At 35.4% G+C, this 18149-nt stretch overlaps 1 protein-coding gene across 2 annotated transcripts in view; it reads left to right on the top strand.

Annotated features, from left to right (window-relative positions):
- The window catches only part of RIC1 (RIC1 homolog, RAB6A GEF complex partner 1), an 81484-nt gene that overhangs the window by 38138 nt on the left and 25197 nt on the right, over positions 1-18149 (top strand). Inside the window, exons 6-16 of one of the 2 annotated variants that reach the window (XM_065406275.1) lie at positions 245-381; positions 2265-2356; positions 5185-5273; positions 7107-7251; positions 7793-7841; positions 10546-10698; positions 11083-11286; positions 14300-14338; positions 14656-14766; positions 15504-15593; positions 17930-18090. In XM_065406275.1, coding sequence (XP_065262347.1) covers positions 245-381; positions 2265-2356; positions 5185-5273; positions 7107-7251; positions 7793-7841; positions 10546-10698; positions 11083-11286; positions 14300-14338; positions 14656-14766; positions 15504-15593; positions 17930-18090 — 1270 coding nt within the window. The remainder of the gene's footprint in view (positions 1-244; positions 382-2264; positions 2357-5184; positions 5274-7106; positions 7252-7792; positions 7842-10545; positions 10699-11082; positions 11287-14299; positions 14339-14655; positions 14767-15503; positions 15594-17929; positions 18091-18149) is intronic. The other variant, XM_065406276.1, reaches the window with a different exon arrangement.

Raw genomic sequence — 18149 nt, 5'->3', positions numbered from 1 at the left:
ATCCCCCCTTTATTGGTTAGATACTATGGAAAAAATACCTTCTACACCAAAAATCTAAGTCTGATAACTTTTTCTGCTCTAACAACTGAAGAGGGGAGAGGTTTTTTTCTTCTGTAAATATAGATAATCTAGCCTATTGTACTGAGATCCTATTACACACAGAGAGAATACTTGAAAGATTGTAAACTCTGGCTAGCAAAATGATTGTGATGACAGTTCTTAACAATTGCTCTTGTTTCATCAGCAGGTTCATTCTTGGGCTTTGAAGATATACACATTAGAGATATGGAATATTGTGCCACACTTGATGGGTTTGCTGCTGTTTTTAATGATGGCAGAGTTGGTTTCATTACCCCAATATCAAGTAGATTCACTGCTGAGGTACAGTTTACTTACTGCTCTTATGACACATGTCTCTTGACGTTAATTTTTCATTTTTAAATGAGTTCTTTACATTCATCTGAATTCTTCAGTACACCTCTACCTCGATATAACGAGACCCGATATAACACGAATTCGGATATAACGCGGTAAAGCAGTGCTCTAGGGGGCCGGGGCTGCGCACTCCGGTGGATCAAAGCAAGTTCAATATAACGCGGTTTCACCTATAACGCGGTAAGATTTTTTGGCTCCCGAGGACAGCGTTATATCGCGGTAGAGGTGTATTAGCTGTAGAGCCACTTCCACTAACATGACTACTAATATGGACAAATAAAACTACTATAGTCCATAAAAATCACTGGAATTAATAATTTTTAGGGCAGGAATTGTGGCCTTGTGGGAAAGCACAGGACAGGATGCTAAGAGATCTGGGGGCAGATAGAGAACAGGTGAAAATTGTCATATTTCTCGTTAAGTCGATTAAACTGTTACAATTTATAACAGCTCAGGATCTGTCACTTTGTTTATGTTCCCAGTTCTGGGGTTTTATTCCTGTTTCTGCCACTGGTTTCCTGTTACCACCTATAAACAGGGAATAATAGAATGGGTGTTTTCCCCAGCTGTGCAATACCTCAGAGGTGATATTCTGCCAACTATTGATTTAAGTGCTTTGAGAGGTGCCTATCACATTTATAGGTATGATTTCTAATGTTTCTATTAGAGAATTATGGTCTTTTCTGAGATGTTTTCTTCACTTTTAATTTCGCCTACAAACTACCCATACAGGGGGAAATCATTATTTTCCTTAACATTCAGGTATTTAGGGGCTTTTTGCCTATATTTAATAATATATATTCAACTTTGTTTTGTTAGATTTCCTTACTTGACTTTTTTATTCTCTACAGAAGGCTTTTTCAGCTTCCTGGATTTTATATTGCTTAAATTTTTAGTATTATCTAGATCCATCAGTTTCAGCTTGGATTTGGTAATGCTTTTTACTTGCATGAGCCTTGCTTGGTATATTCTACTTATTTTTCTGTAGTGCCATAAAAGCACATGGTTTACAATAAATGTTACAAACCTGTTTTACTTTGCTTAACCAGAGCTCTCATTAAATTAAAGCCCATAACCCAGATAATTTCACAGGCATTTTTACATGTCATGCACCTAACTAAATTTTACAACAACTCTACAAAAATGGAGAAAGATGTCAGTTTTTGAGGCAAACTGTGCTTGTTACATGGTTTTATAATTTGTCATTCCTGTAATTTAAAAGACAAATTTTTGGAACATATCATCAGTGCCTTTAAAAATATCCTGGGCTTTCCAGCATAGAAGTGTGATCTATTTTACTAAGAGCTGTGGTAAAAGAATAGAGATCTGACTTGGGATCTCTGTGTCAGCATCCTCATTTTCTGAAGTGTCTCAATGCCTCCATTAAAGAGCAACATTTTAAAAAATGTTACAAAACATTGTGTTCTCTTAAGTGGTAAAAATCAGAAACTAACAAGAGTGACAGCTCAGTATGTACTGTTCTTTTGCCATATTTAAAAGAAAAAGACAGATATGCTTTGCTTCAGGCTATCAAGATATAGCATACATTTGAAAAGACATTTATCTGGACATAATTTCTATCTTGAAAAAGAGGGGACATCTTAAAATTTTAAAAAATGTAGGTTTTAATTCCTCTTGGCCCAATGCAGTAGTCAGTCTTCCGGTCTCAGAGCGCCCCATGTCTTCTATGGTCATTGGTCACATCTGTGAATTCAGTGGGAGGTCCATGTATGGAGGGATGCAGATTGGGCCCACTTAGATGAATTAATGTGCTGCGTAAATAACATCTCTTGAAGCCTCCTTTTTTTTTTTTTAAATCCCCCTTGCAGCAGCTCCGTGGTGTTTGGGCACAAGATGTTTTTGATGGAACTTGTGTGGCAGTAAATAACAAATACAGATTAATGGCATTTGGATGTGCTAAGTAAGTTCTATATTGCTACTCTAAAGGTCTGATGGGAAAGGTTTGGGGGGTTTTAATGAAACATAGACACAGTTTCCTGTATTTAGTACTACCTTATAAGAGTACAAAGTTGCATTGTTGGAACTTGTAAACTAATGAATAGGTGTTCCATTGTAGGTTCCATTTTGCTGTGGCTTGTAAAGAAATGTCAAAATGTCTTAAATTACAATATAATGAAGCAATGCCCCACAAGTGAAGTGTTTTTGCTATTTTTTTCTATAATAAAAATTAAGCTGTAAGCTTACTGGAGGATACCAGGGGCATATTACAAAGTAAACTCTCAAATATAAATACCTCAGTGATACAGACTAAATATGGGAAATGCCACTGGTTATGGTATTTCTTTAATGTAATTTGCTATATAAATGTTTAAATTGGATTCTTTGTCACTTTGGGTGAGACAACAGGGTTCCTCATTTTCTCTGTTCCCACTCTGTTCTCAGAAAATCGTTGTCCTGAGTTTGTCTCATCAGAGCTGCCATTGGGATTTCTTGAGCGCACTGTGGTTATTGCTTTCTCCCTGCATCTTAAGAGCAAACACATTTTTACCAATAAAGTTTTTAAAGATAAAATTAGTGCCTTATATTTCTTGGATGAGATTTTTTTTTTTTTAATTTAAATGACTGAATTGCCTGTTTTGCTTTTTTTTAACCTTTGGCTTCTACAGTTTTAGAAGAGTTTAGTAGAGTTGTAGAAAATTTAAATTAATTATGGATTAAAAAAATTATAAGCAATGATGGGACTGCACTTTGTTACTAACAATGGAAATACAAATATACAAATGAAAGCTATTTAGAGAATTTCTCCAACCTGATTTATTTTTAGCCATGTGGCCTGTACTGCTAAAACTTGAAATGGATTATCCATGTAATAATGTGAAGACAAGGTTTAGAGGGGACAATAAGGACTTTCTACCATTTTTTTTAACAGCCAATGATTCATTTTTATTGATGATTCCCCCCCCCCCCCCCAACTAGAAAAAACACCATGAAAAGATATAAATAGTATACCATTCTTCTACTGATCTATTTATTATCTGATCTTGTTAGATGCTCAGCATCCTGGACTGACACTGAAGTGCTCAATTTTACATATGATAGGATAGTTTCAGTACAGTTTGTGTGTATGCTATACTTTTTCTCCCAGTAAACATTGAATCATTTGAGAAGTACACCACTATGAAGAGCAGAAGAGAGACTTATTCCAACTGGCAACTTCTTTGATCGAAGGAAGTGACTTCACTAATGTGGTTCTTGCTTCTAGTATTATTGTTTTTTTTTTAATTTTAGTTTACATTTTTACATGGCTAACTATAAATACATTATTTCCTTTGTGGCAACTACCACAGAGTAAAACTCTGAGCTGTGCAGCTAATGGGCACTAGGATGTACATGTAGATTTGCTCTCTACAAACACTCCAAGGTGAAACCAGATGTGGTGAAAAAACAAGGTGCATATGAACTCCTGTTTTTATGCTTTTTTTTAACCAATATTAAACAATGCTGTTTAAAACTAAAGGGGTTTTGCCATTTCTGTAGTTTTCCTACCGTTTAAAGACATTTGTCTATTTTCTTCCTTCTATACTTAAAGTATAAATGCAACAATTTGTAGAAAAAGTGTGTGAGGGAAGAGGAGTCACTGCCAGTGAACTAGCAGTTGTACTCTGTTTGAAACTGTCACTTTACTCACACTTCATTTCCAATTTAAAAACTTTTTAAATAGGCTTCAGGAGCAGGCTTCCCAAACTCAAACTAGCAGGATTGGTTTGGAATAAGATGTGCGTTTTTAAAATCAATAGGGCTAACACGTGACTAGAGAACACACATTACAGCCACTATTGACAGAATACTCAGTTCTATAGTATAGAATGTAAGCTGAGAAGAGATACTTAGCAAATTTGCTAGGTGGCTGGGCACCTTTTTACATTAAAAAGTTGAAAATATAGAAACTCTGATATGCTAAACTACTGTCTCGCCTCTCCTCCTCCTCTCCATTTCAGTTCTCCTTGTTGGGTATAAATTTGTCTCACCCATGGGGTAGCTATTTTCAGAGCAAATTATAAGAATTTGGGCCATCTGTGGTTTAGTCTTCCAATTGTCTGCTTTTGGACATATATTTAATTAAATACTGTTGTATTCGTTTAGTTCTCCTTTTTATGGATTTGTTCTAATTTTATTTTATTTTATTTTATTTTTGAATAATAAAGCACCCTTTGTATGCCATGGGGTAGTACGAAACAGACTTCTGGCATCACAATAAATAGTGCATCAAATCAAAAGGTCTTCCATGGGGATTATTATGAACTTGGAATCCATGTAAACATTTACAATTTATAGAGTGTTTTCATTGATCCAAATAGTATTCAGTGCGGTGGTAGTTTCATAAATCTGTCTTGAGTCCTACATTTCATGTTTTAAATGTTAACTGACAGAGTGTATCAGTCTCCAGTCTGCAAGAAAAAAATTTAATCCTAAATATCAAGAACTTTTAGTATTAACAAACATGAATATTTTACTAGTTTAATAGCAACCTAAAAATCTCTCATGTTTAATTGTATAATTATTGTTGCTTTGTGATAAGAATTTAACCTGTTAAATACGGTGTAAACTTGAAACTGCCTTTTTTTTTAATCTGCTTTTAAATACATTGGTGTTTATGAATTATAAGTCAGGCACTTTTGTGAACTGAGGGCCCCTTTTATACAATCTAAATACCAGTTTTTACATGTTGTAAGAGTTACTTAGGTTTTTAAAAGTGTTTGAGCATAAAATGTGTGTCATCTCTTTCAGTGGCTGTGTGCAAGTTTATACAATAGATAACTCCACAGGAGCCATGCAGTTGTCTCATAAGTTGGAGCTGACACCAAAACAATATCCTGGTGAGTTCTCATATGCTAACTTTCTTACCAGAGTTTGCAGTTGTGTTTTATGAAGATCATGCTGATTTTATGGAACATGTAAAATTGTGTGAGTGTCGTGATGTTTCTTGTAAATATTCTGAAAACACAACGTAATGCTCGTTAATAATTTTAACTATCTTTATGCTATGGTTTCCAAATACACACAATTTAAAATAGAACATTGATTTTTTGTCACAGTGATTTGAAAAAAAACACCTCATTTTGTTTTCATGTTTTGAGTCTACACATTATTGCATTTTTCAGGAATTAAAGAATATTGCATATACTATCCAATGCTAGTAAACATGTTTGTTATTTATGGTAACAAGTTTATTTTGTTAGTATGCTTTTACTTGTGTGTGCTTATGTTGGTCTCCTGGGTGCTTTTAATTGACTGATTTGGATATAGTTGTCTTGTGAAATAAGTCAAAAGTTTGCAAATGAGGTGTGGATCTCTTATTTAATAGCTTACTTTAGTAAGATTTAGATAGGAATGCTTTAGTGTTTTCCTTTAAAAGATGTAAATCTTGGTATTTTACACATTACTTTCTTATTAGGTTTTAAGTCCCTCTGCTGGCCAAGTGAGAAATAACATTGGACTCATTGTAGTAGAAAAGTTGTGTTCTGTTTTTAGGTCTTCCTTAATTCCTCTCTATGAATCGTCTGTACAACAGCACAAGGTGCTCTGGCTAGATAATACACAACCTGAACAATACCAAACTCTAGTTTTGCTTGACCGGTGTATTTGGATGTTGACTTTGAATACAGGATTCAGACTTCCCTTTCCTCTTTCTCCTTTGATACAAATGCAGAACAAAATCCTCTTTTCTAGTGCTACTCTGATATATTGTAGGAGGGACATGAAGTATTCTTTGTCAAAATATGTAGTGAGTAAATCAAGTGGTAAGAATTTGCATAGTGGACTTAAGACAATTCACATCATTTCTATGTAGTTCTATAGAAAACCTTGCAGGATCTCCCAAATTCTAGCAAAAAAATGCTCCAGGAGTCCAGTGCACTTTAGTTGACTGCTCTGCGATATGTTACTTGAACATTAGACACTGTAATTTTCCTCACAGAAGGCATAAAAAATATGAACAGACCTGGTGGGGAGGCAGGGCCGGCTCCAGGCACCAGCTTAACAAGCAGGTGCTTGGGGCGGCCAAGGGAGAGGGGCGGCAGGTCCCTCACTCCCTCTAGGAGCGAAGGACCTGCCGCTGAACTGCCGCCGCCAATCGCGGCTCTTTTTTTTGCTTGGGGCGGCAGAAATGCTGGAGCCGGCCCTGTGGGGAGGGATAGATGAAGAGGTAAATATGTATGCCTTATGATTTGTACCGGTCCTAGTACAACTGTTTCAAGAACATGTCATCCATGTGAAGATACGAACATTGTAATGCTGCCAAGGTCAGTGGGGACCAAGGATGATCTAATGAGTTAAGTGCTGATTGTATAAGCTAAAGATGCCTTAGGGCAGCTGTAAACTCTTAGCTTTCCAAGATATTCTTTTCAGAAAGTAGGGAATTATAAATATATTCCCTTTGAGTAGGTGTATTCCCACCCCTCAGTACTTCAATAGAGAATTCCCATGATTTCGATCAAATCTTGGGAAGAATTCATATTGTGGTGTTCATATAATCTTTTTCATTCCTTTTTGACATGCTGAGATTTGTGAAGCCGAAAAGTATTCTAACTCAGCAAATCAGAAAAATAACAAAGCATTCTTGTATTTAATACAAAACTGTGTGCACAACATGGTAAAAGCAGCTAAATCATTATTTTGAAGCTTTTCATGTATGTTTTCCTGTCTAACAGATATTTGGAACAAAACAGGACCTGTAAAACTGATGAGGTGGTCTCCTGATAACTGTGTTGTTATGGTTACCTGGGAATGTGGAGGCTTGTCCTTATGGAGCGTTTTTGGTGCCCAGCTTATCTGTACTTTGGGAGGAGATTTTGCGTGAGTAAATATCAGCTAGTTACAAGAATTATGTACCTTGAAAAAGAATCTCTGCATTCTTTCGTATTTGACTTCTCAATCACTGGACAATTCTTTAAATGATCGATTAGTAGTTTTAGATTATTTTCTCGAGCTATTTTGTGCTTCCCTAGAGGTCAGAAAACACTGACTCAATTTAAGCAAGGAGGAAGGTTTGAAAATAACAGTACTGCCTTTTTTGAGGTAGTCTGTGTGGCCAGCAAAGCTCATCACCCGAAAGAAAAAACTAGAAGGAAAATATTAAAATCACCTTTACTTTCTGTAAATGGCATGCTACGTTTTAATAGCATCCAGTGTAACCAAAAGCACGAACTTGGAGAGCTCTTGCATTACAAACAAGTGGCAGTGGCTTTGCATGTAAGCAGTAGCATGAATCAAATAGACCGTATGGCTTGAGCCTTGAGTAAAAATATAAATAGTAAGACAATGCTGACATAGCAAGATTTTTTTTTTTCTGTGAATCAATTTAGTTTCAAGTCAAACTTATTGTGTTCTATTTTAGTTATCGGTCTGATGGTACCAAAAAAGACCCTCTAAAAATCAGCTCTATGGTAAGTACAATTGTAAATAGCAACACATTAAGAAGTCTAGTTGAGTCTCATTTATATACTTAGAAAAAAAAATGCAGGTAACCCAAACTGTTTTTTCAATAAATGTAACAAGTAGCTATACTGTTTTGTTTTGTTTTTTGTTTTTAAAAACAAAAACACACAACTGTTCAGTTTGTCTTAAACTAATTACTGGGCGTGTTTTGGTATGCATGCTTAACCATAAGGGGCCGGCTTTATTTTGGTATTACTCTTAATTAAGGATGAGTAAGATAACTAGATGAGCTCTGTGGCTTAACTTTTCTATTTCATGCAACTTGGAACAATAAATAAACCTCTCTACCTCAGAATACCTTGAGACTGAAAACTTCATGGCCATAACTTTAATTTTTCCCTTAAAGCTCTTTACAAAACTGTTTGGTGACTTTTTGTTTTAACACAAACCGAAATTAAAACTATAGAGCAGTTAAAACAATTCTTGATGTATCTGTATTGTGAATTGGTCTGAAATTCTGCCAGTCTGAGTCAAACATTCGTAAAAAGAAAAGAGCTGATGAAATAGCAAGGCTCCTCTCCACTAACTGTGGAACATCTTGTACAGTTTAACTGAAGTATTGTTATGTTTAAAGTCTTAACCCCATCAAAATTCATATTCCATTTTGTATGTAGCTTTGGAATATGTACCACAAAATGGTTGGGGAGGAGGATGACTTGTTGCTGAGGCAGAGGCCTGGGACATGGGAGACCCAGGTTCACTTCCCTGCTCTGCTATGTGGGATCTTGGGCAAGTCACTTAGCCTCTCTCTACCTCATTCCCATCTATAAAATGGGAGTCCTAGAGAGGAGACCAGCACCATAAGGATGAAAATCGCCCATTGAAAATTTATAAAAATGCCATCCCTGCAACTGAGTTGGTCATGGGATATGTGCAGACATCACAAAATGATATAAATGTCTATATATTGTTAGGAGGAGATGACATACTAGCTGGGTTTTCTGAAAGTCTAGGATGAAATCCTGAAGTCAGTGGGAGTTGTGTCATTTACTCGGGGGGGTGGGGGGGGCAGGATTTTACTGTTAGTTTTACGGTGTTTTATTAGGGATTTAAACCAGCGGGCTAAACAGTGTTTTTTGGGTATGAAGCCTTTAACATGTGGACTACTTTAATCATTTGTTTTCTATTTAGCAAATGTTACATATATACTTGTCCTTTGAAGTTCTAACTACAGATTACTATTCATATTTATGAAATAGGAATATAGAACTTAGACATGGAAAAGATCTATACATCTGAGTCCATCCCCTGCCAATGGAGGTGATAATCCCCTGACACAGATATCACAAATATATATTTTAGAATTCATAATGATAAATCTTGGAAATGCGTTGCTTCAAAAGGACCTAACATAACTGGTGCCTAAGATGCCATTCAGAGCAATGGGGCATTACGGTGCTAAGACAGATTTTTGCAGACTAACGGTTAAGCTAAGTGGGAGAAAGATGCTTATGCAAGAGATACTTTGTTAATTTTAATATTGGTACCGTTGTCGGTAAGGTGCCCATTTTTCAAAAAAGCATTTCAGAGTTTGAGAGTAGTTAAAGTGAAGATAAACATTTGTTTCTCCAAAAGTATCTACCTGTAACAGATTTCCAGTCTTGGGTTTGTGCTTCCTGGCATGACACATGGAGGAAAACCCCAATTGCTTAGTGTTAAAGCCACTGGGTCCAGCAGGTTTTTTCATGCACTATCTCTGCAGTGAAACCACAGCAGCTCTTAGCACTGCCAACCAACTGTTCCTTTGTTACTGCAGATAATGGGAGATCTTCCATTGGTTGATTGGTGTGATGTGCCTTCTGTCCAGGCACATGTTTACTAATTAACTTGGGCCATGAAAATGTCCAATCTTCTGTATAGCCTTTCTACTGTCTCCTGCAGAACATTTGAAGTCTGCATGTATTTTAAATGCAAATAACTAGCATTAATGCAGCATTGAGGTTGAGAAATTAAACACAAGAGCCTAAAGACAATAAAGAAAGATTGCTCTGCAAACATTAATCACTGTCTACATTATATTTTTTATCATAAAGATCGATAGATAGATAGATGGATCTATATGAAGGTTTACTTTTAACAAAAAAACACCCAAAATCAAATGCTGGTGGTGGCTGTCCAGTTATTGACTTTGAGTCATGGTATGTTCCTATGCTGTCTGCTTTTCAGTTGCCTCTTGCAGTACCATTTTTTAATCTTTACCTTTCTAGAAATGCTTTTAGTGCTTTTGAAAGACTTGATCTGTTACAACTGATACTGTATACAAAATAAAATTACTTAATATGAACTATATATACATAGATCACAGGGATATGTTTAACAGATCATTAACCTACATACTTCCTCTTAAAGTTATAATTTATGGGTGCTTTAATCTTTTTTTTTAATTTTTTCCAAATTCTATATTCTCTAGCTTTTGCATAGAGAAGAATTTAAACTGGGCACTGAAGTGTCTTCCCTGCCAGGAGTAGCTATGCTATATCTGCTGGAGCTGCTGACTTGAAAACTGCAAGCTATGGGAGTTCCCTTGCAGTCTTATGGCTGGCCCAAGACCCTGGGTGATCTGTATAAAGGGAGTTCCTGTATGTTTTGTTTTTCTGACGGTCTAAATCAATTAAGTGATATTTATTTATTTTTTGTTTTGCATGTGTTCAGAGCTGGGGTTCAGAAGGCTATCACCTATGGGTGATCGATGGGAATTGTTCTCTGAATGCAGGTGGTGATATAGATACCAAGAACGAAGCTCATCAACTTGGTATTCTGCAATTTCAGTTCATCAAGAGTGCACTCACTGCTAACACGTGCATGGTACGTGTTCATAGATGGATCTTATTATTTTAGAGATTATCCACAGTTTTCAGATAACCTTTTTTATGTTTCTTCCTTTATAAAGTGAAGCCTGATGTGTTTTCCAATAAATTGTCATGTTTGTGTATATTTCTCTTGTCTTAAGTGTGTCTTTCTAATTAAGCAAAATCGGCTTTTGAAATAGGAGATATTTTGAAAATACTGCTGTATATGATCATCCACTGTTTGCTATCTCTACAGTATATTGCTGCTTCAAAGATGGAAGAACTGCCTTAAATCATATTTTTCTTACTGTTGGTTTAAGTTGGACTCTGCGAAATGTAGTGTTCTGTGTTTATTTTATTTTTTCTATGCAGTAACTTTTTTTTTTTTTTTTAACTATAGAGTAACCAGGAGCAGGTCCTCCTGCAAGGAGAAGATCGCTTGTATTTGAACTGTGGGGATGCAACACAGGCCCAGAATCCCAGAAGTGCTTCAGCACACTCTGATCATAAGCCCATCAGGGAAAGGGGCCCATTTTTGGAGGGCAGTTTAGATTCTCAGGGTTTAAGCACTTTATTAGGACACAGGCATTGGCATGTTGTACAGGTAATTCTCCATTTGTTAGTGCAAAAATACTATTTGAGTTACTTGCTATCACCTGAACCTGGTGGTGTCTGTTTTTGTTTTTATCCCTTCTGCAAGTATTGTATTTGTTTCATATAGTGTGAAATCTCCTTGCCCTCCTGTTTCCTATTGCTTGCTCCCACGATACAGCTTGTTATTCCCCGAGGGTCAAAAGAATTCTGGCTGGCCTTTTTTCCTCCAGCTGTGGATTCGCATCCTAGCCAATCAAGGGATTAAAATGCCTTTTTCTGACCTCATGAGAGAGAGCTATTTTTTTCCCACATATAAATTCTTTCCTCTTGCCCTGAAGGAGCATTGGGGATGTTGGAGGTACGAAATACTCTGTAGAATATATGAAGTTTCTAATGCCCATATAGACAGATTTAAAGATTAGTCTATTGCAGACAGCTTCAGGGTTTTGGCAATACATGCAAACTGTTTGTTTAGATGAGGAGTTGAAACCACTTTATAGTTTCATAGCTTGCAAGAAGCTGTTTCCAGAAGGTGTTAAGACCAAAGCCCATCAGGCTTACTCATTCCAGCAGTGAGGAACAATTTAGATAATTTTGAATCCATAATTTTAGACACAGTTTCCTGCTTACATATCTGCTTTATGGATTTCATTAAAACTGAGGATGACACTTTAGTAAAATTGACAGGATTTAACTTATTGTACGTGCAGTGTCTACATCAGCATGATTATCAGGCTGCATTAGGCACCGACATCTATACCAGGTTCCAGGTACTGTCAAAACCTTAGAGATCCATATACCAGCATTAGCCCTAGTGTTTTGTTTCATGTGCCACTTACTTTTTTTTGTATACTATCTTTATGAAAATTTTTGATGCAGTACTTTCCACAGATTAGAGCACAAGTCTGATTAAAAAAGCCTCTACTCCCCTCACATCTTTCCTGGCTTTTTGGCTTTTTATGACTAATTACAGTCATTAACCCATGATATTTTAAAACTGATGCCTTTTAAAACAAATAATCTGCAGAACCTGGAGAGTGTTTTTTATGTGGGTTTCTAATCTGACTCTAATTTAGAATGTATCTGCTTGCCTTTAATGAAAACTACCTCATCTAGGGAAGCAGTTTCATTTGAATTATGGTGGCTGATGGTTTAGTTGCTCATATGATAAGAGCAGTAGCTTCAGTCAGACTGTCCTAGTAGACTTTGCACAGAGGAATTTGGTCCTTTTCTTCTGTTTCTTCACTGCACTCAGAAATGAAAAGGAATATTACACAGGAGAAGAACACCAATCTAGGCTGAGATCTGTTTAATAGGCCTTTACACACAGGTAATAGGAGGAATACTCAGACAACTGCTGTCTTCACCCCCATTGGCCTAGTTTATCTGCTGAGGCATAATTGCCAGTTGGTAATGAGTAGTAAGAGTGTAAGGAAGACCAGACAGCATACTTGATATTAGAGAAATGTATCCAACTGACAAAAATATCTTCATAATGGTTTAACTTGTTACAAAAATACAGGCCTTGAATCCTTTCAAGAATTGAATGATCTTATTTGGTGCTTAAACCAAATACATTTTTCTCTTGCCTAAACTCATTCAAGTTGAAAATTTACAGGATAAAAGTTCTCTTGCAGTACTGTGTCCTGCAAAATAGCTTTGATTGGTTTCTATTTAAAGAGCTACTATATCTTCTTATGGACAGTAAAACTTAATTTGATAAGACTTTGGATCATTCAGGTAACAGAATACTGAGTAAGTAAACTCCCTATCTGGAAAGGAGCTGGAGGCTTTTATAAATTGCTTGCATTGAGTCTTTTAGCTTTTGCTGTCGTTGGTTGTTATCAATTCAGTATCTTCCTAAGTTCAACCTTTTTCTCGTTTCAAATGCCAGCCACTTTCCAAACCCCTTGGACTTTCATGTCAAAAGAATCAAAAGTTAAAATCTAACTCTGGAAGACTTGTGCCTTGAAATTTATAATTTACCTCAAACCTAGGTTGAGACAGTAGTTGTCTTGTGAAATGTTTACCTGATGGGTTACAGTGAACATCCTAAATTTGTCTGAAATTATGGTTAATATCCTTATAAATTGCAGATGGGAATGGAAGTCTTCTCATTATTCCCCAAGTAGGATAATTTGAGTTTTAGCAAAAAGAAACTTATTGATATTCCATACTAAATCTCATTTTTGTCTGTGGCAGAAGTTGAAGCCAATTTAAGACAGCTAGGTAACTGACCAAGAAATGTAATCATTGAAACCATAAATCAAACTACAGATATTTCAGACATCTGTATTAGAGAACAAAATCCTTCCCTTCCCTATAGCCATAGTTCTAGTTACTCTTCTTGCCACTAGTTTGCTGTGCTGCAGTTTGTATACAGACTAATAGAATTTTACCATCTTCATTTTATGAGAAGAACATAGCTTAGCATATACATTCTGTGCAAAATAAAACTATTCAGGAGTGAAAAAAAGGCAAATTAATTGAGTCAGAATAGGTGGGTTTTTTTTTCTCTTTTGTTATGTCAGTACAAATCCAATAAAATTTGATTCCTGGAGGTGATGGCTGAAGAAACCATGCATAACAGATGATTTTACTGAATGGAATCTTCCCTTGACAACTCTTCAATTGATGGAAAAAAATCAACTGCTTGAAGGGGAAAAAAATCTTTAAAAAAATAATATTTTGCCCCTGTAACTCACTATTAGTAGATTTTTACATATTTTAATCAAAGCAAAGAAAATCGGAAAACAAGCTTAAAATATGTTGTTAAAATTGTTTTCTAGGGTTTATATAATTCTAAAATGTATTGGAAAGAGTGGAGTGAGGGAAGAATTGTAGTGGTGAAAAAACTCCAGTGGCTGTGAACAAACCAGAATGTTATGAAACTAAAAATAGATAAAAGAAACAATGTTGACTGTGTATGTCCCTTAAAGTGTGTGAATTTTTATCTTTTCAATTTGTTCTCAGAACAGTGATCTGTATTATATTCTTTTTTTTTTTTCTTTTTTCTTTTTTAGATTCACAGTACATATCTAGAGAGCAACTGGCCTATAAGGGTGAGTTACTTAAAAATAGGTTGGTGCTTGATGAAAAATGCAAGCATTAGGTTTTTATAATTGTTCTTGTTATAGGGTGAGATTGCCACTGTATTAAATCAAAGCAATTTATGTATTTAAAAGAAAAATGTCATTTATTCAAAAGTATTGTAGAGAACATTAGTACTCAGACAATTTTCAAGTTTTAAGTTGAGTATATTAATATTGCTAAAGTATTGATCATCTTGAATAGAAGTATGCAATTTTTGAAAGATTTCTGAACAATAGTTTCTCCTCCTCCTTCCCCCCCCCCCCCCCTCTAATTTTTGTCTGAACAGTTTTCAGCCATTGACAAGCTGGGGCAGAATGTAGCTGTTGTTGGCAAGTTTGGTTTTGCACATTATTCTTTACTCACCAAAAAATGGAAGCTGTTTGGGAACATTACCCAGGTGAGTGCTGACTAGTTTTATAAGCTTGTGTGCAATTTAACCAGGTTTATTATAATCACAATATTTTGAACATATTTTTAGTTTTCTACCAAATCATATTTTTTCAAATGAATTTCTTGAAGACCGATTAGGGAAGCTGGTTTTGCATGTCTTGACATAAAACACATGAAAAGTATTATAGTTTGGAACAAACTTGGCAGTAAAATGTATGAATTATATCAAAAAAAATTTAAACCTGGATGCCTAAAGTGAGATTCCTAAATCCATGTCTCAGCTCTTATATGGGAGTTGTAGATGCTCAGCACCTCTGAAAATCAAGTATGAAACCTAACTTTAGGCACCCAGAATTGCAAATTTTGGCCTATAGTGAAAAAGCAACTATGATTTAAAAAGTTGTAGATTTACTGCGTTCACTGATGAACCATATGTAGCACTTGGCTTTGTTGAATAGTTCTTGATGATCACATATCCATCTGACAACCCTTGAAGACTTATTTTTTAAAAAGTAATGTCATACCTAAATAAGATTGTCCTATTAATAGTGATACTGTTTTTTATATGGCATCTACAGGAGATTTTCTTTTTTATATGTAGTCTATAGGAGGCTCTTATGTTTTCTGTGTGTATAATTCTCTATGTATTAATTTATTTTTGTATGTATAAATTATGTGATTTGTGGAAATTTGTAAGCAGCTTATAACCGTTCTGACTTGCTTGATCTTTCATTTTATTTTAAGGAGCAAAATATGATCGTAACAGGTGGCATAGCCTGGTGGAATGATTTCATTGTTCTTGCATGTTATAATTTAAGTGACCGCCAAGAAGAGGTAAGGCATTCGTTTCTTCAAGCAAGCTATTCAGTTGCTATCTTATTTTTAAATATTAGGCATGTTCAAAATTAATTTTGTGTACAGGAAAAAGCAAACGTAGAACTGTAGGAATCTCAGCTAATATAGGTTACTTTCCTTCAACCCTTCATGTTTGAAGCATTTTGATTCTGCCTGCATCAATACCTCTTAACTAATCCTTTGTGGAAAACATTAAAAGCCATTTTCATGTTAAGACAACATAAGAATATGCTCATCTTCCTTAGAAATGTGACACAATTTTGAGTGCTGACAGAAAGGTTTTTGTGTGTTCTAAATATTAGGGCTGTTGATTAATCGCAGTTAACTCATGCGATTTAACTCAAAAATAATCACGATTAAAAAATTTAATTGTGATTAATTGCAGTTTTAATCGCACTGTTAAATGATAGAATACCAATTGAAATTTATTAAATATTTTGGATGTTTTTCTACATTTTCATATATATTGTATTCTGTGTTGTAATTGACATCAAAGTATATATTTTTGATTACAAATATTTGCACTGTAAAAATGATAAAAGAAATAGTATTTTTGAAATCACCTCATATAAATACTGTAATGCAATCTTTGTCCTGAAAATGCAACTTACAAATGTAGTTTTTTGTTACATAAGTGCACTCATAAACAAAACAATGTAAAACTTCAGAGCCTACAAGTCCTCTCAGTCCTACTTCTCGTTCAGCCAATCGCTAAGACAAACAAGTTTGTTTACATTTAAAGGAGATAATGCTGCCCACTTCTTGCTTTCTGATGGCAATGTAAATAAGAACAGGCATTTGCATGGGACTTTTGTAGCGGGCATTGCAAGATATTTACATGCCAGATATGCTAAACATTCGTATGCCCCTTCCATACTTCAGCCACCATTCCAGAGGACATGCTTCCATGCTGATGACACTCGTTTTAAAAAAAATAATGCGTTAATTAAATTTGTGACTGAACTCCTTGGGGGAGAATTGTATGTCCCCTGCTCTTTTACACCCACATTCTGTCGTATATTTCATGTTATAGCAGTCTCGGATGATGACCCAGCACCTGCTGTTCGTTTTAAGAACACTTTCACTGCAGATTTGACAAAACGCAAAGAAGGTACCAGTGTGAGATGTCTAAAGATAGCTACAGTACTCGACCCAAGGTTTATGAATCTGAAGTGCCTTCCAAAATCTGAGAGGGACGAGGTGTGGAGCATGCTTTGAGAAGTCTTAAAAGGAGCAACACTCCGATGTGGAAACTACAGAACCCAAACCACCAAAAAAGAAAATAAACTTTCTGCTGGTGGCATCTGACTCGGATAATGAAAATGAACCTGCATCAGTCCTCACTGCTTTGGATTGTTATCGAGCAGAACCTGTCTTCAGCATGGACGCATGTCCCTTGGAATGGTGGTTTAAGTATGAAGGGACATGTGAATCTTTAGCATATCTGGCACGTAAATATCTTGTGACACCTGCTACAACAGTGCCATACGATTGCCTGTTCTCACTTTCAGGTGACATTGTAAACAAGAAGCGGGCAACATGATCTCCTGCAAATGTAAACAAACGTAGTCTGAGCGATTGGCTGAACAAGAAGTAGGACTGAGTGAATGTGCAGATTCTAAAATTTTACGTTTTATTTTTGAATGCAGTTTTTTTATACATAATTCTACATTTGTAAGTTCAACTTGCATGATAGATTGCACTACAGTACTTGTACTAGGTGAACTGAAAAATACTATTTCTTTTTTTTTTTCAGTGCAAATATTTGTAATAAAAAATAAATGTAAAGTGAGCATTGCACACTTTGTATTCTTTGTTGTAATTGAAATCAATATATTTGAAAATGTAGAAAACATCCAAAAATATTTAAATAAATAATATTCTATTATTTAACAGTGCGATTTATCGCACAATTAATTTTTTTAATTGCTTGACAGCCTTACTAAATATAGAGGCATGTTTGGGGAAAATGTTGTATAACTCTTCAATTGGGGGGCCGGAGAGGCTCAGTGTGAATAGGAATTTGGATGAATATTTGAGGAAGGTAAAAGAACTTTCCTTTGTTCAAGGTCTGCAGTTTTAGAATTGAGCCTCTTAATTTTTTTTTTTTTTTACTTTTTGCTGTTGATATAACTACCATAGCACTACCAGTTAAGCACTCAGTCAGTTTAGTATACAATTTTAAATTGCTTCCTAAAATGTTTTGCCATACCACAAAAATCCATGAGGCATAAATGAATCTGTTGTTGAAGTATTTGTTACATTGATGTTTGCAGCAAGAGAACTCTTGTTTAAACCATTAATTGTCCTTACAGCTAAGAATCTACCTGCGAACATCCAATCTGGACAATGCATTTGCACATGTCACCAAAGTGCAGGCAGAAACATTACTACTCAGTGTCTTCCGGGATATAGTAATATTGTTTAGAGCAGATTGTTCTATTTGCCTTTATAGTATTGAAAGACAACCTGATGGGTGAGTACAACTGAAGCAAGTCTATAAAATTATTTTACCACATTTTTATAGTAATTAAC

This window comes from Emys orbicularis, chromosome 6 (genome assembly GCF_028017835.1).
Source record: "Emys orbicularis isolate rEmyOrb1 chromosome 6, rEmyOrb1.hap1, whole genome shotgun sequence".
Classification (NCBI taxonomy): domain Eukaryota; kingdom Metazoa; phylum Chordata; order Testudines; family Emydidae; genus Emys; species Emys orbicularis.
This window is presented reverse-complemented; position numbering and strand designations above follow the sequence as displayed.